Source organism: Microdochium trichocladiopsis, assembly GCF_020744255.1.
Source record: "Microdochium trichocladiopsis strain MPI-CAGE-CH-0230 chromosome Unknown B0I36scaffold_9, whole genome shotgun sequence".
Lineage (NCBI taxonomy): Eukaryota > Fungi > Ascomycota > Sordariomycetes > Xylariales > Microdochiaceae > Microdochium > Microdochium trichocladiopsis.
Window position 1 is genome coordinate 1,516,655 of NW_025763552.1, and position 24,841 is coordinate 1,541,495.

General features: G+C 55.4%; 7 protein-coding genes across 7 annotated transcripts; 6 read left to right on the forward strand and 1 right to left on the reverse strand.

The window, feature by feature from the left end:
- Positions 1-673: 673 nt before the first annotated feature.
- B0I36DRAFT_366759 (high-affinity nicotinic acid transporter) lies at positions 674-2,227 on the forward strand (the record flags this gene model as incomplete). The annotated part of the gene is made up of 2 exons (XM_046159353.1): positions 674-865; positions 938-2,227. 2 exons carry the CDS (start codon positions 674-676, stop codon positions 2,225-2,227), a joined length of 1,482 nt encoding a protein of 493 aa, XP_046008401.1.
- A 933-nt stretch (positions 2,228-3,160) lies between these two features.
- On the forward strand, positions 3,161-3,604 carry B0I36DRAFT_434440 (uncharacterized protein; the record flags this gene model as incomplete). Its single annotated transcript, XM_046162706.1, has 1 exon — positions 3,161-3,604. Exon 1 carries the CDS (start codon positions 3,182-3,184, stop codon positions 3,602-3,604), a length of 423 nt encoding a protein of 140 aa, XP_046008402.1. The 5' UTR covers positions 3,161-3,181.
- Positions 3,605-4,043: 439 nt separating this feature from the next.
- Positions 4,044-6,732, reverse strand: B0I36DRAFT_387292 (heterokaryon incompatibility protein-domain-containing protein; the record flags this gene model as incomplete). The annotated part of the gene is made up of 1 exon (XM_046161160.1): positions 4,044-6,732. One exon carries the CDS (start codon positions 6,730-6,732, stop codon positions 4,447-4,449), a length of 2,286 nt encoding a protein of 761 aa, XP_046008403.1. The 3' UTR covers positions 4,044-4,446.
- Positions 6,733-8,245: 1,513 nt separating this feature from the next.
- B0I36DRAFT_332126 (uncharacterized protein) lies at positions 8,246-9,175 on the forward strand. Its single transcript, XM_046155065.1, has one exon. The coding sequence runs from the start codon at positions 8,301-8,303 to the stop codon at positions 9,114-9,116; it is 816 nt and encodes a 271-aa protein (XP_046008404.1). The 5' UTR covers positions 8,246-8,300; the 3' UTR covers positions 9,117-9,175.
- A 5,180-nt stretch (positions 9,176-14,355) lies between these two features.
- On the forward strand, positions 14,356-15,032 carry B0I36DRAFT_332132 (uncharacterized protein; the record flags this gene model as incomplete). Its single annotated transcript, XM_046155066.1, has 3 exons — positions 14,356-14,378; positions 14,425-14,766; positions 14,884-15,032. Coding segments are annotated over exons 2-3 (349 nt in total), but the record flags the coding sequence as incomplete, so codon positions are not given.
- Positions 15,033-15,572: 540 nt separating this feature from the next.
- On the forward strand, positions 15,573-16,578 carry B0I36DRAFT_332135 (uncharacterized protein). The gene has a single exon (XM_046155067.1). It carries the CDS (start codon positions 15,626-15,628, stop codon positions 16,379-16,381), a length of 756 nt encoding a protein of 251 aa, XP_046008406.1. The 5' UTR covers positions 15,573-15,625; the 3' UTR covers positions 16,382-16,578.
- A 5,466-nt stretch (positions 16,579-22,044) lies between these two features.
- Positions 22,045-24,559, forward strand: B0I36DRAFT_332137 (uncharacterized protein; the record flags this gene model as incomplete). Its single annotated transcript, XM_046155068.1, has 2 exons — positions 22,045-23,774; positions 23,817-24,559. The coding sequence occupies 2 exons, from the start codon at positions 22,045-22,047 to the stop codon at positions 24,502-24,504; spliced, it is 2,418 nt and encodes an 805-aa protein (XP_046008407.1). The 3' UTR covers positions 24,505-24,559.
- Positions 24,560-24,841: the final 282 nt, after the last annotated feature.

Below are 24,841 nucleotides of genomic sequence, written 5' to 3' on the forward strand. Positions count from 1 at the left end.
CGTCGGCGGCCCGCATTTGATATGGACCCCGCGTTATCGGGGACCGTTTCTGGCCCTGCTTTGTCGCAGGCCTAAAAGCTTCACCCTGAAGGGGAGGGTTTTCGGCTGGCAGAGCCGATCCGGCCTTGGCATTGTCGGCCAAGCCATGGGGTGGACACGGGCGATAAGGCGACCCCTGCGAGTCGTGACGGCCAACTGTAATATCCTTATCTCAATTAGTCCCAGCTAGCCAAGCCTTGGCACTGACAACTCGATTGTCTCGATCAACCAACCTCGAGCCAGGAGACCGCTCCGGATGTCGGGACCTTGGCTGGGAACATGGCGGGAATACAGCTTGCAGTCCATCCTCACGGATGGAATTGACAATGGAGCTTTCATGGTATCGCCCGTGACAGTCTTGGCATCGGGAGGCAGACTTGGTCCGCCCGGGAAAGATACCTAATGCGGACAAGTAATTGAAGGGATGGGATCTTGCTGGGAGCACTGTTGTATTTCATTATGAGCGGAATGTCTCTTCAGTCTACGGGACACAACTGCCAGTCAAGGTGTGCCCGACAAGTAATATGCCAAGTTAGTTTTTGACTGCTTTGCATGAATGCCATCCACTTGCATCTGGCAGACTCCTTCATCGTTCGAATTAATTCGTCCCACCTCTATACCCACGACTTTCAGCATGTCTCAAACGATCCCTGGCGACAAGATGCTGGATGTGTCCAACAGCCCAGAGGCGGTCAGCCTCAGTGCGGACCCGCGAGACACAATCGATCCCGTCATTCACAAGCGAGCAATGTTCAAGCTTGACATGGTCGTGATGGGCGTTTTTGGCGTCATGTATCTTTTGGCCAACTTGGATAGGAACAACCTGGTACGTTTCACGATCGGCAGCTTGGTTCGACTTCTGCAATGCCAATACTGACGAGTTCTCTCCTAATTATAGGGAAACACCAACATCATGAGGCTCCCTGAGGACCTCGGCCTCCGGGGCAACGAGTTCGGCAATGCCGTGACACTTTTCTTCGCCACCTATGTCGCATTCGAGGCACCGTGTTCCATCGCTCTCAAGATCGTCGGCCCCAAGAATCTTCTTTCAGTCTGCATGCTGGGATGGGGGTCTGTCTGTCTGGGCATGGGCTTTGTCAAAAACGTCAGGGGCCTGTACGCCTGCCGTCTCCTCATTGGCTTTTTCGAGGCGGGCTTGATCCCGTGCATCAACACCTACATCGGCATGGTGTACCTGCGGTCTGAAATGTCGGTGCGCTCCGCCATCATGTATGGCTGCAGCGCATTCGCAGGTGCTGTGGGCGGCCTGCTCGCGTCAGCCGTTTCAAATGTCCATGCAGGAGGGCTGGCGCCGTGGTCATGGCTCTTCATCATCGAAGGCATCATCACCGTCTCCTTTGTCCCCGTCTTGTATGCAGTGTTTCCCAAGGACCCGCGGACGGCGTGGTTCTTAACCGAGGAGGAACGCAACGTCATCCGCCTGCGCTTCGAGCTCAACCCTCACTTGTCGCTCGAGGACGAGTTCTCCTGTGCCAAGGTGGCCAGTGCCTTCAAGGATCCCAAGACGTACCTGCACGCCGTGCTCGAGTTCGTCCTGACGCTCTCGCTGTTCAGCTTCATGACCTTCCTGCCCGCCATCATCCGCGGCCTGGGCTACACGAGCGTCGTCGCACAGCTCCTCACCGTGCCCGTGTACGCGTGGGCGACCATCTCGTACTTCGCCATCGCCTTCCTCTCGGACAAGGTGGGATTGCGAGGCCCCTTTATCCTCGGCGCTGGGCTCTTCCTCCTCGCCGGGTACGCCGTCAGCATCGGCACCGACAGCCTCGGCGGGCGGTACGCGGCCGTCTTCATCGTGGGCACGGGCGTGTACGCCTGCGCGGGCTTGTCGATCGTCTGGCTCAACAGCAACTTTGCGGGCCACTTCAAGCGCGCCACCGCCCTGGGCTTCACCTTCACCGTGGGCAACTGCTCGGGCATCGCGGTCGGGCAGATCTTCTCGGCGCAGACGGCGCCGCGGTACCTCAACGGCGCGAAGATCACTATGGGCATGACGGCGGTCGGGATGGTGCTGACCATGGTGTACATGGCGGCACTGCACCGCGTTAATCGGCAGCGGGAGAAGAGGTTGGCGGAGTGCGAGCCAGGGACGTCGGTCAGCGCTGGAGTGGTTGTCGAGAAGCAGACTTTTAGCGACTACGATGTCACATTCCGATACAATCTTTGAGTAGGAGCTGTGATTCTACATCTTTCTGCCCCTTTCGGTTCGTGTCGGCAAGGTAGATCTACGTCTTTGTGGGGCTCGAAGGACGTCTTTCATAGCTTTGTGCTTCATTCATCGCATCCCCGCACACCAGAGCTTACCATTCTCTTATATTAAATCGCAGTTGATCTATTATACCTGTGCTATGCCGCGAAAAATAAGCAGGGCGCCGAGGACCTTGTCCTCATGAGACATACAGTGGAAAGAAAGGCGGTATTCAGCCAGAACGGGCTAATCAGTGGTGTCATTCCCCGGGGTAGCTGTATGTCTTACACGAGCCATAAGCCGTAACCACATATATATCCCTTCCATGAGCTGACGTTCCCTCCTCATACTTGGGATATACCTATCCATCTCGCCTCATTAGTCTTAGAAAGCCGGAGGCGTCTCGTTCACGCGCGATTGGTCAGGCTTGGGGCTGCTTGATATGGCTATTATTGCTATGTTTATAATTTCCTAGTTACCCAAGCCTGGTTGTGGAAACGCCAGGTGCACATCAATTCATAAGTTGAGATCCTAATTACTGCTGTGGACCGACTCCAGCGTTATTGCTTCGGGTGCTGACCATCCCCATGATCCGAGCCCAGCTCAGCAGCAGGCCTGTCGACAACAGTGCCCAGCTCCGGCGGCATAACAGTTGTCGATCCAAGCTCTGTCGGCCCTACGGCTGTGCTGCCCAGCTCTGCTGGTAGCTGATGGGACGCCTGCCACGGCGGCGGAGCATCATGACTATGGCCGAGCTCATGCGGCGAGTCGCCGGTTGCCGGATACGCCCAAGCGGCGGCCGCGGCCTTCTCACTGTCTGGCGCCGCGGCTAGCTCGTGCGGTCCCGGCGGTTGCTGATGTTGCTGCTCTTCTGGGGACGCGATGGTCTTGGACCCGCGCCTCCGCATAATAAGCCACACGGCCAGGCCTCCTATGAGCAGTGCGCCACCCACGCCGCCTACGATTCCCCCAATCATGGCACCGCTCGGACTGCTGCTACTGCTGCCAGTGCCGCCATTCGCGGGCGGGTTTGAAGTCTGCCCGCCTTGTGCCACGCTTGTAGAAGGAGGTGTGTTGCTGCTGCCAGGCGAGCTGGCCAAGGTGGATTGCGCACCACCCGCTGAGCTAGTCAAGGCTGTTGAGCTTACGGAGCTCAGAGGTGTCGTCGGTGTCGTCGTTACTACCACGGATGAGCTCAAGGATTTCGCTGTTGTCGCTGTTGTCAAACTGGAAAGGACGCTTTGGATCGCAGATGAAAGTGTGCTGGTTGCGGCTGGAGCATTACTCGAGGGCACTGCCGCCGCTCCAGTGCTAACGCTGGAGCATAAGGAGCTGAACAAGCTCTGGACCTGTTGAATGTCGGAGGCGGTGCACGAGGCGAGGAGGCAGGGCGCGAGGGCGGCGGAGACTCCGCTGCTGCACTCGCAGGCAAGGTCGCTTGTGTCACAGCCCGCCGATGCAAAGGCCGAGTTCAGACACACGATCTGTGTGACAACATAAGTACAGTTTTAAAAGTCAGTGTCCCAACACCCAAAAATTATCCTTCCCCGTCTTTCAGTTCCATCGATGACACTGGATACGGCTAACTTGTTCGGCCAGGGACTGACTTACAGCGCAGGTGGGCAGGTTGGCGGCAGACTGGGCCGCAGCCGTGGATGCCACAGCCAGAATCAGAGAGTAGACTGCGCGCATCTCGAAGGAAGATTGTCAAAGGGCGAATTGACTGACGAGATGTGGAGGACAAGATATCTCAAGGTCGGCTTAAAACGAACAGACTTGAGCATACATTTCTCGGGGTCCGTTATGGAGATGTATATAACCAGACTAGCTACAAAGCTGAAAACTGCGGCTGAGGAGCATGGGCGACTAAGTCCATGTCCCACCCCAACGTTCCATTTTCGGCTGGCGCCGCCATCCTTGATTGGATTGGAGTTGGAGGTGCGCGACAGGTTCGCTATTGTCTGTGCGTCCCGTCCAGATTTGTCTAGACCACGACCCGTGCTGTCAAAAGTCGCTAAAGTGGCGAGACAGATTTCGGCCATAGTCACCTAAGGTCTGGCCCGGACTAGAGCGGGTTCTGCCATACTGCGACGAATCCTAGACTTTGCATTGCTGAGACCGCCCCTCGACCACGGGGACGTCTTTCTGCCATCGGGCTGTTCGCTGGCGAATTTGATTGCCGGCGGTCCTGTCCTGGGCTATCCTAGAACGATGATCTGCGCATCTTTCCTCTCGATTTGCTCCACAACTCTGTGCGCCGATTTCTCGTCATCGTGGAGGCCGGAAATCGATGCATAGTCCACGAAAATGTGAGTCTGCCGGGCCAGGTCTTCTTCGTCGTCTACCCCCGGGTGGTGATCTCCTGGGCTCCCATCGCACGGGTATTCCGACGGACAGTGGAGCCTTTGGCAGTCTGGTCGCAGCAGCAGGACATCGATCAGGTCCGGAGAGTGCACAGCCACGTCTCCGGCCTCGACTGTATTGCTGCATAGACCTATCAGGCCCGAGTCCAGCACAATCAGGGCGCAGTTGGCGAGACGCTCCTCAATGCTGGCGGTCATGTGCTGATATCGTCGAGAGTGGTAACTATGATCTGCTGGGTCCGGCAGGGGCGAGCGCAGAGCGTACGGCAGCAAAAGCCACAGAGGCACCTCATGCTGGTCTATCTGGACGTTTTCGTTCTCTACCGTCAGTAGAAGCCTGCTCAGGCGCGTAAAAAGGGTCTCGGCGGAGGTGATCTCTCGCAGGGCGAAGTCGTCGGCGGCTGCACATGACTGTGTCATCAAAGAGACAAGCTCATTGATCTGCAGCAGCTCCTCTGATGATCCCAGGCGCTGAGAAACGACGGGGATGCCGAACTTGCTCGATGCCGCCTGGTGGAATTCGCCCAGCAGCGGCAGCTCTGACCTTGGCCAGGCTGCGCTCAGTATCGCGGCGGCCACATCGGCAACGCCCTCGGCCGTGCTAGGGAACAGCAGATGGTGAGTCACGCGACCCAAAGGCTTGACCGCGAGCCGTATCCGATCACCTCGCCCTGATTCAAAATCGTCAGACAGCCACTCGATGTCCTGCGGCGGCTTGACAGTCGCGGGGATTCCGGGGGCATACATCGTTGTATGCTTGCGAGTCGTCATGTCAGGAAGCCAGCTTGCGTATGGCACTTCCTCGTCGTCTTGTGATATGTCCTGTGATTCTTCTCCCTCCTGGCTTCCACAGCTGTTGGTGTGCTTCGCTCGTCGCCGCCTTCTCGACAAAGCATCCCGGTAGGGCATATAAGCCTTGCAGATCAGGCCTAGTGATGGTGGGGCCTCAAAGTTGAATACATAAAGCAAGGCGTCCCGTACTACCCGCTCGACAGGCTTGCGGTAGTCGATGTTGAGGAGCACTTCCCTAGCCACTTGCGTCATTGCAGCCAGTTCTTCCTTTTCTTTGGACGGAGCAGCCACAATGGGTTGCAGGACTGCGAGGACAACAAAGATCTTGTCCCGTGGCTCGGAGCAAAGCCGCCGGCAAGTCGCGGTGAGGAGCGATGACATCATGAACGACGACGACTCCTCGTTGTTCGCGAGGATATTTCCCGGTCGTTCATCGCGCACAAGCATTAACGTTTGCGTAACGTGGTGAAACTGAGACAGCAGCGCACGGGGAGAGGACATATCGCCGAGCAGGATCATCGTCTGCTGCTGCGTCGGGGTCAACTCTGCCGGTGAGGTCTTCACGACTTGCTCCCAGGCCTCGTGGGCAAAATGGGGCGTCGGGATTTCATAGTGTCTGCGCGGATCATAATCCTCCACCCGCCTGTCGTCAATGTAGAACTCTGCGCGGCGACCTGGGAGTATTGACTCCTGGAGCGTCCACATTCTCTCAAAGTAGGGCAGGTCGTTTAACTCGGCCTGTCCTGCGAATATGGCCGCGGTCAGCATTAGCTGCTTCTCGCTGGACAGGCCTTGTCGGTCCCACGCGAGGCGCAATTGTGTCCATGGGACGTCCGATCCGTGCTCGACTTGCCGCCGATATTGTAGGTAGGCCTCGAGATTGGATGTTAGGCTGCCCAGCTGGCACCGGACGCTGATGGCCTCCCGATAAATCCGGCTCATGATGCTAAGTTGAGAGCTCTTCTCGTCGTCGTCGGCTTGGTGGATGCAGACAGCGTCCACCCAGAAATAGACCGTCTTCATATCGCTTGACATCATGGAAAGGGCGTGATGAAGATTGCGCGTGATGGTCACCTCGACGCCATTGACAGTCATGGGCGTCGTCTCCGTCGGATCCCCCCAGACGTACGAGAGAGCCACGAACGCTGGTCCATCGTCGAGTGATACGACATCCATCGCGCAGCGTGGCAGAAACAGACTCTGGGACTTCCTGGGACTCTTCGATACGGCCTGGTCATGCTCGCTGGAGGTAGACGTGGACGCAGGCTCAAACTTGAGCAGCCGAATTTGGGACCGGGTCGGGTCCAGAGGCGAGTAGAGCTGGGACATGATGCCCGTCACCTGGAGATGGTGACGAGAAAAATAGCCTTCTACAAAAAGGATTAGTTGCGCGTTTGTTGATGGAGATAGTTCCAGGTTGAGGGCTCCGTCACAGCTTATGAACAGTGAGGGGGGGGGCTCCCTCAGCCACACAAGCATCGTCCGAGAGACAGGGGTCGGCCTGGCCCTGCTTTTCAGCTTCGCTTGGCACTGATGTTTTGTCAGCAGGGCGTTTTTTACAACAAACGTCCTCATTCTCAAGGGCCATATGTGCTCCCAGGCAGCATAAACCTGAGATGCCGCTCACTTACACAAGCCTGAACAGCGCAAAAGTCCAGGTCCGCGTGTTGAGGATCCTGGACACGAAACGCAGCAAGTCGACATCACAAGGCTCGGTCGCAAGCAGCGGGCTCAATTGCGCATTGGACGTCATCTCACTCGACGATACAGCCAAGTACGCGGCCCTCTCATATGTCTGGGGCGATTCGAGCACGAGCACCACCAGCATCACGATAGACGGCATCACAGTTTCTACCACGGAGAATCTCCATGAAGCTCTGCTATGGTTTACCAAACACCGGGCCCGCGGACTGCCGATATGGGCCGATGCGATCTGCATCAATCAGGAGGACCTAACGGAGAAGAGCAGCCAGATCGGCCTGATGAGTCGGATATATCAGGAGGCGCACGAGGTCATCTGCTGGCTCGGCCCCTCAACGCCGCACATCGACAAGTTCCTGCGCTGGAAACCACTGCTTGCACAATCGCACCCAGGGTTGCCCATATCAAGCGTCCGGGAGGCTCTCTTTGAGACCTGCATGCTGGGCCGCGGCAAGCTCAAGCACGGGAGGAAGCTCGAGATGATGCGCATCGTCATCGGGCAGACCGAGTTCCTGCGTCTCAGCTACTTCAGACGCATATGGACATTCCAGGAGTCCCTGCTTCCGGGAGTCAAAGCGCGGTTTGTCCTCGGCGGCGAAGTCTTGAAGCATGACCTGCGCAAGTTCAAGTCGGTTAGGCCGCCCTTCCCGGACTGGGTTCTTCGCGAGCCTCCAGAGGAGGACCTGAGGGTGAAGTCGGCCAGCGTGCGGAAGATCATTGCGACGGCCCACGACTCCATGTATACGGACGCCAGGGCTGCTGTGCGCGCCGCTGCTGCAGACGCCGGGTTCTTACAGGGCATGCTTCCCCATGACCAGAACTACCAGCTTTGCGACCTGCTGATGGCAACGAGCGAGCGGGCCTGCAAGGATCCGAGGGACAAGATATATGCGGTGCTGGGACTACTGCAGCAACAGCGGGGCAGAGGCCAGGCCTTTGAGGAAGCCCGGGCGGCATTGCTAGCCGTGGACTATTCCAAACCAGTCGATGCGGTAGTCCGGGACGCGCTCTACTACTCGTTCTTGGACGAGAGCATGGCTTCCGTTGCGGGGGCAATCCTGCGTTTCGAGCCACGGCGGCATGGCCTGGCTTCCTGTGGAATGCCCGAGGATGGTGTGCCGCAGCGAAGCAAATGGTCCACCTGGTTGCCGGATCTGACGCGGCCGAGATATCCCATCCAGGAAGAAATTCTTCACATGCAGTGGCGGAACCAGAACATCAAATGGCACGGGGCAAAGGGCGCGAGCCCGGACATCCTAGAGTTCGAGGCCAGACGCATCGGCCGCGTGCTGGCCTGCTGTTCTTTCCCGGATGCGACAGTCGACATCATCGACAAATTCGCATACATGCTGCAGAAGGTTGCGCGCCCAGAGGATGAGACTAAGGAGACGTCAAGTGCCCAGACATATAGACCGACTGTGCGTCAGGATGTATGCGAGACTTACGCTGATTTCGAAACTGTCTTTTCAATGGTCACATCAAAGTCATCTCTGCTGTCGATACTCGTCGATCCTCCATTGAAAAGTTACGATGCCCGGTTGTTCGACTACCTCAGAAACCCCGGGGAGGATTTGTGGTCAGACCTCCAAGCAGCAGTACGGCGCGCGCCCGGTGCGCACACTCCACGATCAAGAGCCACGCTACGGCGCGCCGAGATAGTGGCTGAGGCCTTGCGAGGCAAGTCGCTCATCGTGCTCGATGACGGTCGGTCCGGCATGTGTGACAACAGAGTCCGCGTTGGCGATGTGGTGGTCCTAGCTGATGCGTTCCGATGTTGCTTGCTCCTTCGGCCTACTGACACGGGAAGGTTGAGAGGCGAGACGAGCAACGGAATTGAGGATGGACAAGAGAATCTGGCCCACGTTGGAAGTCGGTACCGCTTTGTGGATTGCCCGCCGGTGATGCAAGGCTTAACTGGCGCACTAATCTACGAGTGGGGATCGTTCGATGGGTTGCCTGAGATAGTTTACGAAACCATTCATTTGATCTGGGCAATTACTACACGGGCATGAAGAATTGCTACCCGGGCATGACTCTTACACGGGCATGACCTTTTGCAGCCTCTGATTGGTCCATCCCTTTTTGTTAGTGCATCTAGATTCTGCCAACGCTTCCCTTGTACCTCGGGATTAGCTCTCCACCACGACGATCGACGAGACATATGGAAGCTATTCACTAGCTAGCTACTACACCAATTACCTCTTGTCGCATGTCAAGCCTACTGATAATGATTGTTCGTGAAAGATACCATATTTGTCAAGGTCCCAGGGCTCCAGGCGTGGTGTGTTAGGCCCCCTGCTGAGACCAACACTCAAACACACGCTGTATCAGGAATATCCAATAGCCTCATCTTCCAAGGCATCTGCATCACAAAGCAGGTCATTCCTTTGTGCTGAAATTGGTCCCCTCTTTCCTTCTTTCATAGTCAAATCAACTGCCCCTTTAACCATGCTCTCATCCGTGCGTGCGACACTCTTCCTGTCGCGATCAAGGCCGTCATTATGTCCCAGCCCGGCTCTCGATCTAGCTCAGCAAGCAACCAACGACTTCGAAGCTATCAATTACGTCCTCGAAAACGACAGCGGCAGAACCAATCTGAGAGTTCAAGACCACCTTCGTCTAATAGCACAGGGACGAGCATTGGCCCACACTATGGCGTGGGAGACGACGAGGCACTCTGTAATGCTTTCGCCTCGTACCCAGAGACCTTCACGACCGCTCCACGCCCCCATGGATCGCGTGGGCTGAACGAGCCACCATGGGAGCTGCGATTCGATCATGAGATTCACCTATCGAATGATTTCCCAACCCGAGGAAGACGGTCGCAACGAGTAAGAATGCCTATACCAGGCCCGGAAATCGACCAGCCACCTGCCTGCTCTCCACAACAATCAGCACAAGAACAATTCTCTCCAACAAGACCCCAGTTTCAGTCCGCCCTTAGGCTAGTGCGCGAGGTGATTGGGACAGATCGAAGACTTACCATCGAGCTCGTCCGGTCATACGAACGAGTCCGCCAATGGCGCGAGATATGGGGCTACTCGCCGCTCAGTTCAACTCCATTCGAATCATCTCCGCCATACTCGCCTCCCCGAGAAAGGCACTCTCCGCCTATCGCCTCGCCGCCCTCGCCCGACCACCCCTTGTCGCCTGTCCCTGACCCGATCCCGAACCCACCTATCCCAGACGACCCAGCGCCGTCAGCCGAAGTCCTGTTCGAGTGGGTGAATACTTTCGCGAAGGCTAATGGCTTCGGTATTGTTCGACGAAATGCCTACTCATATAAGGGTCGGAAGATCCGGTACTCTTTCCAATGCGATCGATTCGGAGAACCACGCCCCTCAGAGAGTACCGGTATTCGGCAACGGAAGTCTCGAAAGTGTGGTTGTAAATGGATGGTCATTGCCGAAGCACTGGAGGAGGGTAGATGGCTTCTACGACACCACGATAATTCCGAGCATAGCCAGCATAACCACCGGGCCAGTATCAAACCATCCGCCCATCCCTCCCACAGACGACTCACTACACCTATCAGGGCAACAGTCGAATCGACAAGCCGTCGGGTCGGAATTCGGGCCCGTGACGTACGCGCGATCGTCCTGGAGCAGCATCCCGAGTCATCTTTTACACGAAAGGATATCTATAACGCCAGGTCTCGTATCAGTCGAGACAAGTTGAGCGGCCACACTCCTACTGCAGCACTGATCAAGCTGTTCGACGAGATGGAGATTCCCTATCTTGTTAAGTGGGCGGATGATGAGCCAAACCGCCTCGTCGGTCTTGTCTGGACCTTTCCGTACTGCCTCCAGATGTGGAAGCGGTTTCCTGAGGTCATCAGCTTCGACAACACATACAACACCAACCGCTTCAAGCTTCCATTATTCCAAGCAACAGGACAGACCTGCCTTGGTTCTGTCTACAATGCGGCGTTCGGTCTGATCGACAACGAGAGACGGGAGGGGTTCCAGTTCCTCTCTGAGAGCATTCGACAGATCTCAGAGCAGCACTCTATTCGCCAACCGGACGTTATCATTACTGACTTCGACGGTCAGATGAAGGCCGCCCTGAATGATCAGTTCCCTGATGCACAGCAGCAGCTGTGCATCCACCACATCAATTCTAACGTCTTGCTCAAGTCAAAGCAGAAGTGGGTCAAGGGCCAATGTAGCAGTAGTAGTCCCGACAGCAGCAACGGGGAGGACTACGCTCCACAGGCACAGGCTGAGCTCGGCCCGAAAGACGGACAGTTGGTCAACGCGCAGACAGCTGAAGTCGTCCCTCATAGCCATCGAGGGGTTCTCATGATGTGGAAGGTCGTCTTGTTTGCGGAGACAGAGGAGGCTCACGAGAAGGCGTGGGGAAGCCTCTGTAGGGAATTTGACGATCAGCGGGCCATCCTGCGGTATCTTCATGGAACCTACATGCCTGTCAGGGCGCAGTGGGCACGATGTTTCATTCGCAACTATCGCAACTTCGGCATACGCGTCACATCTGGGACAGAAGCAAGCAACAACAACATCAAGAGCTATCTCCTGAATGGTATGAGCAATCTCTATCGGCTTATCGAGGCTATGCAGGACATGATGAAGGACCAGGAGCGAGATTTCAACGACGCCTGCGCAGCGGACGAGGTACTTACCGCGCGAGAGTACATAGGGTCCAGCTCGGAGTATCTAGGCGAACCCCGGACAGCACTCTCTTCGAAGGGTCTCGGGCTTATCAACAAACAATATCGGCTAGCAAGGAAAGCAATGCCGACGGGGAAGAATCCGTTCCCTGACCCCATTGGCGATTGCAGTGAGGACTGCTCGGTTTCGACCGAGCTTGGAATCCCCTGCTGCCACACAATCTACTCAAAGCTGGTGAGTGGCACGCCTCTCACCAAATGGGAGGTCCATCCTCGGTGGCGCCTACGAGAGCCATCCTCTCGAGATCCATACCGACGAATCCTCGACCCTAAGATCGCCACTGCTCTCCGTGGCAGACCTAAGAACACCACACAGGCTGTTCCAGCGCGGCTAGCCATTGAGGCAAGCAGCCAGCCGAGTGGCCAACGAGCCAGCAATCCAGCAAGCCAAGCGACAGGGCGCAGACGAGGTCGACCACCAGGAAGTCACAACAAGTCAACGCTAGCTAGGCTTGCTCTGGAAGCGAGCCAACAGGCCAGCAGCCAGGCTAGTAGCCAGGCCAGTGCCTCATCCCAGCGCCAGACGCGCAGCCGGTCAGCTGTTCTTGGAGCTGGAAGAACTACAGGAGTACGTGCCAACGGACGGAAGACGCAATCTAGCATTCGCAGGCGAAGGAGTCAGTGGGAGCTGCTTTACAGCGACGAGGAGGTTCTTCCATCTATAGTAGTTAGAGGATAGAGATATAGATAGCTGCCCTCTAGGGCGTGCTGGAATTGGCCGTGTTCTGTATTGAAAACCAGACCTTGTTTTGATATACGCCTAAGACCTGTTCTAGAGGCCTGGTTGACCTGGTTGGTTCTGACTATACCGAAAGCACGGCCTTGTTAAGAGAGCTTGCTTCACCGCCTTTGCACTGATGTACCTGTGGGTCGAAGGAAAAAAATGAGCGAATCAGAGGCGATAGAAGTCATGCCCGTGTAAGAGTCATGCCCGGGTAGCAATTCTTCATGCCCGTGTAGTAATTGCCTTGATCTGATGGAGTATCCGCAGATTTATAGCATGATGGGGTCTGCAGGCCGGGACTCTCCGTGAGGGAACAGTGTCGAGCTCCTACCGCATGTGAAACCCTTCGACTCGGCGCAATCTTTAGGCTCCCGTGCAATTCTTAAGCCGTGTACTAGCCGTCTTTTCTTCACTGGGTGGTAACGCTGCTTATTTTGGGACCTTCGCTAGCATTTATGATGTAGAATCTCTGGTCTTTCTGCCCAGATATTCTCCCTCGTATCCTGACGCAAGATCGGCTACCAGCAAACCTTACATTGACAGCCTTCTGCAGGGCATTCCCTCGGCTGTCCTTGTCCCCACCTGCGGGGCTGGCCGGACTAGCTTCGAGTAGAAGCAGCGCCAGGCCCTATGTGGCCCTGCTGGGGTCAAGTCTCAGATACCTATCCCTGGTGACCAGAGGTAATTGAGACAATCATAGCAACCTTATGCAACGCCATTGTACGCATGTCACGCTTCTCACCGAGACTGAGCTTGTAGTGTTGACAAGGAACCAAAAGTCAGTGACTCTCCATATGGACGACAGGAGGAAGAGGCTTTGTTTTTCCATATGCAACGAGGGTTAATGAGCATTGTGCTAGGCACCATATTGCCGAGTTTTCTGCTCGCCACGACGGCGATGATTTCATGGTTTAACATTTCATGGCCAGCAGCTACATTTCCTCAAAGTCGGCAACAAGACTTTTGCATGTCGAAATAGCAGCTGTTGCTTGCCCAAGATCTGAGGAAAGAGCGGCCCCGCGTCCCGAATGCGATGGTTCTGTATGAATCATCATATACGAACCGGATAAAGAGATTGTACTCTCCAAATGGCATGACTCAGCGCCTAGTCCAAACCTTGCGCAGGCGTAACATATGCCAATAACGATCGAGGTCCGTGCTCGGCAAAAAGAGGCTGTCGTAAGGACGAGTGGGGTCAAAAGTGCCGATCTCACCATCATCTGGAACTTGTACATACCACGGAATCTGTGGGCTGGCCATTGCTCGCAGGGATAACAGCATGGTGTCATGCTCCCACTACACCATGTTCAGAACCCATAAGGGCTTGTGATTCGATAAGCACCATCCTTTCAACACGTGATGGCCTGCAGGCGCAGGTAGGGCCCGGCCACAGAATCTGCTTGATCGCATAGGCTGGCAGTCAGTACCTCCAGGGCTGTGGGGAAACACTTTGGTGCTTGATCCTCTGGCATTGGTGAGGGGTTGAGCATCGCGGACAGGGGCGGGGTTCATCACGCCACGATATGCAGGACATCGGAGTGACATGTCTAGGGAACCCTGCAAGGAGTCCAGGCCGGCAAATCACCCATAATCGGGTGCATCGGTCCGATCGAAGGCATGCATCATCGGGCTGCATCATCGGCTTACTGGCACCCGCCGACAAGGTGCCAATGTGCGCAGAATGTGATCTATCGGAGATTGGCTTTCCAGGGGGGTCCGCGGCACGTCCTTTGCATGCATATAAACTGTCCCACGGCAGTGTAGATGACGAATCTCGACTCAAACTTCACGTCACTCTCGTCCCAAAGATGTCCAGCCACTCAACATTCTTCCCCCACCCTTCGGGGACCGCACCCGAGAACCCAGACACGGCTAACCCGGCAGACCCCAGCCCGCAAGAGCCCATGTCTGGCACCCTTCCGGCAGCAGTCATCCCTATTGTCGTGCTCGCAGCATCGGTGCTGCTTTTTCTTCTGATAATGTATGCTAAGGCCGAAGCTCCGCAGGGGTGCATACAGGATCCTGTGGGAAACCCACTGACCCAGTCAAGCATGTTCAAGCGACATGAACCACCCGAGGCTCGGATGGAAAGGAGCCAACAAATGGCCAATCAGCGAGTCAGTCTTTTGGACAAGCAGCTCCAAGCCGAGCTGTTCAGCAAGTGGCGGGGGAGGCAGCGGATAGACTCGGCCCGGCCATCGCTACCAGCTGCCGTCCCTGCTCCGGAATCCCGCCTCGAAGGTCAACTTTGGTAAGTCTTGTCTGTCGCGTCTCTGGATCCTTCGCAACGGATATAAAGTTTTGCGAGACCGTTTCGGATATGAGATTTGTTCTCTAACGAGTAGTTACTGATTGGCTCCTGAAAAAGCATCATCTGCCTGGATGCGATACAAGATATGGCTCTGATCAGAGCTCTGGCATGTCAGCATATTTACCACAAGGCGTGTTTTGACAAATGGTTCGAGCGGGATCATGACGTGTGTCCTCTGTGCCAGAGAAAGGTGCTGTGTGATAAAGCCTCCCATAGTCACCGTTTAGAACGACTGGCATGAGAAATCCTTGTAACGTACAATATATTTGCGCCGCTATGTGCGAGGAATAAATCTTGGGGATATGACCACTGTGTGTCCGCCATGGCAAAGTGATACGTTACAGGGGTGCCCTGTCTGGGTTATCAAGGGGAGCCTTTCTTGGCGAAACTCTAGCCATGTCGTGTAACGGGCGCGTTTCGATCCGATTGGCCACCGCCGGTTGTGCTACTGGCGCAATGCTTGATTATGCAGAGCAAAGGCACAAGCATATGCCGTTTTGCGAATCAGTTGCAGCTCAAGATAGCGGGCGGATCGGTGATTAGCCGTGGTCAATCTCTGTCGCGAGCATGCGCAAGGCACAATGATGATCTGAATGGCCGAGCCACGCCATCGGGTCAGTACGAAAGCAGCATTCAGCCCGACAGCGGGTACATATAAGGCATCTGCCGTTTCTCCACATATCTTTGCCAACGGCTCAGCACGTCAAGCTGCTCGAAAACGTTTATTGTGCAGAGTCAGTCTTGCCCACTCCAGATTTCTATCGAGGACAAGCATCTCCCAGGCTGAGCGGAGAACGCCATGGAGTGGGAGACAACCCTGGTCCCATACCCGCATCTCCCCAGGTGGGCCCCGGAGCATTGCTTCAACTTCATCATCCCGGATTGCATCCAGACGGAGTCACCAAGTCTCGTATCAACTATCAGCAGTCACGAAGACGACACGGACGCAGTCGTACTGTCAGGGCCAGCCGAGTTACAGGTCTCAGAAATCCATCCTCTGCCGTTTCAAGAAGACTGCCACCCGAACTGCACAGAGCTCGACCCCGGCCTCGCAAAGCAGGATAAGAGCAAGACACGGATGAGCAAGCAAGGAGTAAGGATCAATGAAGCGGGTACTCGGGCTAGACATGGCGACAGCGGAAACAACAGCGGCCTCGACATCGTGGAGGTACACTCTGTGGACAGCGACACCGTCTCGCCGCACGCGAAGAGTGAGGACTGTCACGAGCATCACAAACCGCGCATCGTTCCCGCATGTCCAGAGCAGCACGGCATCACGCCAGTCACGCAGGTGCACGAGCAGGGACTACACACGCGAGTTCTGGCCGACGGCAGGGACGCACGGCGCCAGCGCAACGTCATGGCGGCACGTAAGAGTCGCGCAAAGAAGAGGGTGGAAAACGGGGTGCTCGAGGGCAAGGTCCTGGCGCTTGAGAAGAAGTCCCGGGCGCTCGAGATGCAATGGTACAATGTGCGCGCGAGTTTCAACAAATTCCAACAGGAGCTCGACTCCATGAACGCCATATGGTTGGAGGATTTTGCGCAAGTGTCTTGATTTTCCTTTTGCCCACGAGCTCCAAAGGGTATAATTGCTGTTCTACATCTGGTCTGAGGGCGGTATGTTCAAGGTATGGATTTTGCGACAGCGGTCGAGTTTGCGTGAATAATCAAAAAGTTTCACTGCTAGAAGGTGAATAAAAAAAAACAAATGAAAAACAAGCACAGAGGTCACTTGTTCGCAAGTTGTAATCGTCAGGAGATAATTTGAATGAGAATTTGATCACATCACTTCGATTCTCGAGGTGACCAATGCCTGACTGACGCGACATGCTCGGAAAGCGACCGGGAGAAGCTCACTCGCCAGACAAGGTGGAAGGGATGTGTCGAGGTGAGAATGTGCTGAGGGAGCATTCTTCCCGGGCTCACCATTTGACAACGGCATCACCACAAGCTACATGCCTGACTGCATGTCAGGGTCCGGTGGCCCGACATACGATGCACGCACGCCTGTACCCACTGCACTGGCGTGAATGCACGAAGCTGCACGGCTGACATGCAGGATGCACGGTTGAGCCGCAAGCTGCCTACGGACGACAGAGTTCCGCGGTGCTTCTCGTCTACCCGAGTACGAGTGGAATCACCGTACAGACGATGTACCAAAACGTCCGATTTCGGATTGAATGAGGTAAGAGAAAGCACCAGAACCTGTCGCTAAGCGATCGTTTTGCTTCTCCTGTTACAGAGCAAGTACAATCCATGTAGTGCAGGGTTATCACTAATCCTGGGAACCCTGTACAGCCGCACACCAACTCGAGAGCTAGATGCGCCACTGCTGCATCATGTTGACAACCATGCGGGGTCAAACAGCGCCACCAGACACTGCCCATTCCCTGAAACACACTTCAATTGCTACCCTGGTGAGGGACTATATCATCCCGTCCAAGACCTTGGGGCTGGTCCAGAGCCATTTTGTTGTTGTCTGTGTTTTCTTTTTTCTGGGCCACATCAGCTTGTCCTCCCTGCACCACAGCATTGCATAACAAACCGTTTCTCTAACTGATCGCCATTACAGGGACCACCAGGCCCACAATCCAAGATGGAGAAATCGAGCAGAGTTTATCCGGACCTTTCGCTCCATTGTCGTGCAACGGATGCGGCCTTGGTTGGCATCGCTGGGTGAGATGATTAGTATTCTTGATGCGCGCGGAGCTTGCCGCGCCACATGGCGTTCCACAATATCACATGCATCCCGGCAGTTTGTTGAGGGCAATCGTATCTGCAGCAGGCTTGAAGCGGCAATTGACCACTGGCGTCAGGGCAAGACAAACCGAGTTGACACGGGCCACAACATCCGATCCTTGTTTCTCTGGACCTCCTGGCCACCCCCGGTCGCGGCTGCTCACCCGTGGTCTCGGCGCGCTCCCGGGGTAAGGGGATCTGACCGGGGCTGTCGGGTCGAGCGCCACAGCCGGGGATCTCCCTTCCGTGAGGGTCTGCGGGGCAGCGAGAGTCGTCCACCAGGGGCGGTGCGGGGATCATGTGCACGGCCGACCCGGAAAGAGGCTGGCTTAGTCCGATTAGCTACTGCCCCTAGTGAGCTGGGGCAAAGTGAGATTCTCTCTGATCTTGGGAAGAACAACAACCCAACGACCAAAGGGAGTTCACCGCCTGCCAGGTTCGGTGGTGTTGCCAGCGAGGCTCACTTAGGCGGGCCGCCTAAGTGAGTCCATTCCCAGTTTTTGGGAATGGTGGTGGGCTTTGATGGGGGAGCCAGCAACGATAGCACGAAGTGCTATCGCTACACTTGCGAGGGATTATCTGATCAGGGCATTGTCAAACAAATGCAGCACTGTTTTAGATGTCAAAGTGTGAAACTGAAGATATGGCGAAAAACGGCTTGAATTGTGTGTGTGTCTCTGGCTGTCTATGGAAAGCATCACGAAAAGTAAAACAATTTATGGGGTATCTCTTATGCTCCCTAGCACGCTGATCAGACTAAGCCACACTACCCTGACATAGTAGAGCACTAGTGGTCATCCATATCTGCATGACCGTCACCTCGTCAGGCATGACGGTTACCACCAAGGACGTGACCGTTATACAGGAAGAAGTGACCACACGAACATACGATGAAGGACAAAGGGTATATAGAGACAGGAGGATCCCCCGGATAGACAGTTATTATCTTTGTACTTCAGCGATTGATCTAAGTATCAGTTTCACCGCATACTTAAACTAGTCACTCAATTGACGAAGGCTAGTATCTCTTCCCAGAGACGCGACAACCCCAAGAAGAGAGCACGATAGCAGAGTGTTAGCGTTATTGCACAGGCTTTACCTATCTCGCAGAACAGCAACCCCCAGCGCGCGCCCTGCCAGACGGTTGACCCCGGAGGCGGGATCGTGACATTCCTTTCTCACTATTAATCTCGAGCGAAACGATATATTATTGAGCATTTCGTTGGGTACTGTATAGTAGACTTTCCGCTCGATACCAAAGCAATAACTTTGTTGTCCTTCTGTTTAATAGCTAGCCGCTCTATGCCATGACTAATTCGTCCGCCGCACAGAACCTCAGATATAGCCGAAGCGATAGTCGAAGTAAGCGCCACATATTCAACCAGTGAATATAGCGGCTGCTGCTCGCGCAAATATGGGAAAGAAGAACCTCCTCTCCCGAAAAAGGTTATCATGAATGAGTGATTGTATAGCAGCTGGGTCAAGCGCTTTTCCTCTTGGAAGAGTGTATCTCAGTCTCTTGTTAGATGACGAATCTATCCTTCTCGACCAGGATCCGTCGTCAACGAAACAGACTGTTGTGAGGACGAGTGGGGGTCCATTGCCAAACCCCACTCCATGGTGGTACTGGTCAGTCATTGAGGGTAGTCTAAAGCAGCTGATCTTACGCTGTCCGTGCTACGGAACCTGAGGACTTTGTCGTTGCCAGGTCCAGCCGAAAATCAAACATCACTGATCACCCCACCGTACCACGTTCAGGCCGTAGGGGAAGTTGCAACTTGATAAGCACCACATCTTGTGACATACGACGGCGCCTAGGCGTCGGCAGGAAGCGGCCGGAGCATGTGCTCGATCAAACGGCCATCACCAGACCAGAAGGCTGCGGGGTAACAGTGTGGCACTTTATGCTGTGGCTAAGCGAAGGGCGCTCCATCGTGCGATGGGATGTCACACGACGCTATATACAGTTTCGGGGCTATATCTCCTGGAAACCTTGAAGAGCCCCCAGACCAGAAAGCCACAGATGCTCTCGGGCTTTTGCTCACTTCGGTAAAAGCGCTGGATCTTCTGTCAGGGCACCGACACCCCCGGTAAGACGGCGGCTCATTTAAAATATCCGACGTCAACCTAAAAAGTCATCGCGGCCGCCTAAAGTCGACGCCGAATAGGTTTTTAGAAGCATATAAAACACCCCAGCGGCAGCACCAACGATCGCGAGTCGGTCGCAAAACTCGCACTACACTCGTCAGCTCGTCGAGTCAAAACGTCCATTCACTCAGCATTCTCTCCTTACACTATGGAAACCTCCGCAAGCAACACCAGCATAGGTGACCCAACAGAGCCGATTCCTGGCAGCCTTCCGGCAGCATCTATCCCCGCTGTCGTGCTTGCAGCATCGATCCTGGTCTTTTTCCTAATAATGTATGTTGTTTGTTCTCCATTTCTGCTGCTGCGCCGATGCAATTCTGTTTCGCATCGCCGACACGCATCGACGAATCTCGGCAAATGTGCACACAAGACGCTTCGGTGCAAATGACTAAACCATGGAAGCACGGTCAACCAGCATGGCGCCCCCGATGCTCCGATGGAAAGCAGTCAGCAAAGAGCCAATGAACGGCTCAGGCTCTTGGACAAGCAGGTCCGAGCTGAGCCGTTCAGTAAGTGGCGCAACCGACGGCAGGCAGACCAGGCGCAGCGGCCCCTGCGAACCCCAGCTGCCAACCCTGCTGCGGAGTCCAGCTTCGATTGCCAACTTTGGTGAGTCTGTCTCTTATGCCCATCCAGCAGTCCTCCGCAGCAAAGTAAAGCTTTTCGAGACCTCGCCCGAAACGAGTAAAGATTTCTGATATGTATTGCTAATCGACTCCTGCTATAGCGTTATCTGTCTGGATGTTATCCAAGATACAAGCCCGATCAGAGCTCTCGCATGTCAGCATATTTACCATAAGACGTGTTTTGATAAGTGGTTCAAGCGGGATCATAACATATGTCCTCTATGCCACAGACAAGTACTATACGATAAAGTCAATAAAGTTTCCGTATAGCAGGGCTATTCCGGAACTACTTGTAATAGATCTCTGTATGATCACGGTGTACTTGAGCTGTTATTCGTGACAAACAAACATCAGGATATGACCCTTGTCTTGAGTGACCGATGTGCGCCTCAGGAACGCCCACATGCTGCCAAGGCTACACGTATGGGTGATTGGGGACTGCCTCTCTTGACAAATCTCTGGGTATTGTACCGGGCTGAGCTTGGTCCGATTGGCCACCGCCCACCGGGCTCGTTGCGGAATGTGATTACATGATGCATATCAGGAGCAGAAGCAGGTGTAATGGGCTATTGTGACTTGGTATAGCTCAACACGACAGGCTTCTGCTATCCGCCATGGACGATCTGACTCGCGAGGTCGCTTCTGTACTTGGCTCACTTAAGCATAATGGTGTTCTAGGCGGGCTCTTTGCGCCGCTTAGCCGTAAAGAAATCACAATTTAGCTCGCAGCTTCCGTGGTATAAGTTGTTTGATGGTCCTCCACATTTCTTTCACGGTTCAATGTGACGAGGGGTTGGGCTGTCGCGCATACGGATTCTTGGAGCAATTCCAGCAAAGTTGACGTTGGGTGAAAGGTACCATTCTCCTGTTTGAGAGTCCTTGGGAGATTGAAATGGTTTAAAAAGAAAACAAAATATGACTGGAATGACAACATTAGAATGAGAAGTTGATCTTGTCGTATCTGGGGGGTAAAAAATGCATCCGAAAGTGACCCAACCAAGGACGTCAAGAAGCAGATAGGAGATTGGCCACAGACTGCGTACCACGCTCGGGCCAGCAGTACTGGGAATAATCTGCGCTCGCCCGAAAGGGTGGGACTGCGTACCGAGCCACGAGCAGTAGGGAGAACCTGTCGGTGGCGCCACGAAACAACCATGGTTCTGCCCCAGATGAGCTGAGAATCTGCTGCGTGACCATGCTTTCAGCAAAGCCCTCTGTCTCAAGAATAACCAGCACTTCACATGTCTGTGCCGATGTCAGGCAAATCCGGTGGCCTGATCTGCGATCCACAGCTGACCCCAGAGCCCCCATGGCAGTCAGCAGCAAGTGTGGCGTGACCGCAAAACTATGAGGGCTCACCCGCTAGTCGCTATGGAGGACACAAACTACAGCCACTGGCTGCCCGCAAGCCATGCACAGCCAGTCGGAGAATGTCATCAAAAATTACCTGTCCGCTTGAATAGCCACTACTGATTCCGGCTAGGTGGGGGACTATATATTAGGCAGCCCAACGCTTCGTGAATAGACCTCGAGCATTTCATCACTTGCCATCGGAATAGAACGAGTAACACAATCATTGGCGGCAGGCCCTATTGGAAGCAACCCTCCCGGATCAGTCTGCCATACCTACTCCACACGGGCTCTCAGAAGAGATTATTCACTTGCCAAGCGCCACCACAGAAATTACCAGAGCCACAATCTACAAATGGACGCCTCGGACGGGTTTATCAGACACTTTCGCACCTTGTCTCGCAAAGATACCGCCTTAGTTGGCGGTAAGAACGCGTCACTGGGTGAGCTGATTAGCACCCTTGATAGCGAGCAGGTTGCTGTGCCACATGGCTTTGCCACAACATCCCACGCATACTGGCAATTTATTAAGGCCAATGGCATCCGCGACAGGCTTGAAGCTGCCATCGACCACTGGCGCCAGGGAAAGACAAACCTGGTTGATACGGGTCATAATATCCGATCTTTGTTTCTCGGGGCCTCCTGGCCAGGCCCGGTTGCGGCTGCAATCGAGGCTGCTTATCATGCCCTCGGCGCCATGGCGGGGGTGGACGATCCGAGCGTCGCAGTCAGGTCAAGCGCCACAGCAGAAGATCTCCCTACCGCAAGCTTTGCGGGGCAGCAAGAGTCGTACCTGAACATACGCGGCGCCGAGGAAGTGCTGGCCGCTTGCCGGCGATGCTATGCGTCGCTCTTCACGGACCGGGCCATCAGCTATCGCGAAGCCAAGGGATTCGACCACACAAGCGTGGCGCTCTCGGTTGGTGTGCAGCATATGGTCCGCGCGAACCGGGCAGGGGGCGGAGCAGGGGTCATGTTCACCATCGACCCCGAGAGTGGCTACGACCAAGTGGTTCTGATCAACGCGTCTTGGGGACTAGGCGAGACTGTCGTGCAGGGCACGGTCGACCCAGACGAGTACGAGGTGTTCAAACCGCTGATTGGGAGTAGAGGCGGTGTTGTCCCCATTGTGAACAAGACGTGTGGCAGCAAGGCCATCAAGATGGTTTATGGAGGCGAGGCCGAGACGGACGCCCCAACGACTAGCGTGCCGACGACCCCTGCTGAGCGTGCGAGCTTCGTGCTCAGCGATGACGAAATCTTGCAGCTTGGACGATGGGCATGCGTGATTGAGGGACACTACGGCTGCGCCATGGATATCGAGTGGGCAAGAGATGGGGTTTCGGGCGACCTCTTTGTGGTCCAAGCACGACCCGAGACGGTGCACTCGCAAAGGGGCCGGCCTGGCTCTGCTAGCGAAGTGGCTCAGACATATCTTGTCCGTGAGCCTGGGCCGGTCCTGGCCACTGGCCATGCCATCGGGACCGCCGCAGTAGCAGGCCAGGTCTGCCACATTGCGTCGGCTCGCCACATGGACCGCTTCGTCGACGGCTCCGTCCTCGTCACCGAGACCACGGACCCTGACTGGGTTCCGCTCATGCGGCGCGCCGTGGCTGTTGTCACCGACCACGGCGGCCGGACCTCGCACGCTGCCATTGTCAGCCGCGAGCTTGGCCTTCCTGCCGTCGTCGGCTGCGGGAATGCCACCCGCGTGCTGCATCCCGGCCAGGACGTGACGGTGGATTGCTCGCGGGGCACTAGCGGTCATATCCACGCCGGGCAATCTGAGATTGTGGCGCAGACGCTCGATCTCGCCGACCTCGGTCCGGCTCACACAAAAGTCATGCTCAACCTGGCGGACCCTGCCGCGGCGTACCGCTGGTGGCGGCTGCCTCATGACGGCGTGGGCCTCGCACGCATGGAGTTTGTCATCAGCAGCGTCATCCAGGTGCACCCCATGGCCCTACTTCGCTACGATGAGCTTCCCGATGGCGACGACAAGCGACAAATCGCCCGCCTGACTGCCGCGTACACGTCCAAAGAGGACTATTTCGTGGACAAGCTGTCGCGAGCGCTGGCCGCCCTGTGCGCCGTGGCGTACCCCAGGCCCGCCATCATTCGCCTGAGCGACTTCAAGACCAACGAGTATGCACGCCTGCTAGGGGGCACCATATTCGAGCCTGCCGAGGAAAACCCCATGCTCGGTCTCCGCGGCGCGGCGCGCTACTACTCGTCCCGGTACAGGGACAGCTTTGGACTAGAGTGTCGTGCCATCCAGCAGCTCAGGGACCATATGGGCTTCACAAATGCCATTGTCATGATCCCGTTCTGCCGCACGGTGGAGGAGGCGCACAAGGTCCTCGAAATCATGGCTGGCCATGGGCTCGCGAGGGATCTCCCCGTCAACAACCAGGAGCGCCTGCAGGTCTACGTCATGTGCGAGATTCCGTCCAATGTGATCCTCGCCAACGACTTCGCGGCCATTTTTGATGGGTTCTCGATTGGGTCCAATGATCTAACCCAACTTACGCTAGGAGTTGACCGCGACTCCAGCGAGCTAGCGGGCCTTTTCAACGAGCAGGACCCGGCCGTCAAATGGATGATCGAGCGGGTGATCACGGCCGCTAGTTCGACGAAAACAAAGATCGGCTTTTGTGGTCAAGCACCCAGTGACGACCCCACTTTTGCAAGGTTCCTCGTCGGTCTGGGGATCAATTCCATTTCCGTGAGCCCAGATAGCTTTGTGGCGGTCAAAAGAAACGTGGCCGAGGCGGAAGCGGCACGGGCGAGGCCGGGCACGCCGAATGGGACCTGACATGGGCATTGTTCTGCCGGATGGGATATTGTTTGGTATGCGCGATGGCAGTCATTCATAATTCAACTCCGATGTTGTCAGTTAATGTTAGCAATTGCAACTCATTGAACCCGTCTCTGTATAGCCGAGCCTCACTGATTCGTGCATATGGCATGCAAGATGCGGTACTTGCTTGTAATCACATGTTTCGTGCCGGTGGTCGCCGCAAAGTAAATTAACTGCCCAACATGCAGACCTGTATGATTGACTGGCTGCGGCTGATAGGCACAGAAGGACCCCGCGGGAGGGCATGCAGCCGGAATACGATGGTGATCTGGATATCTGCGTCACCTTTGTA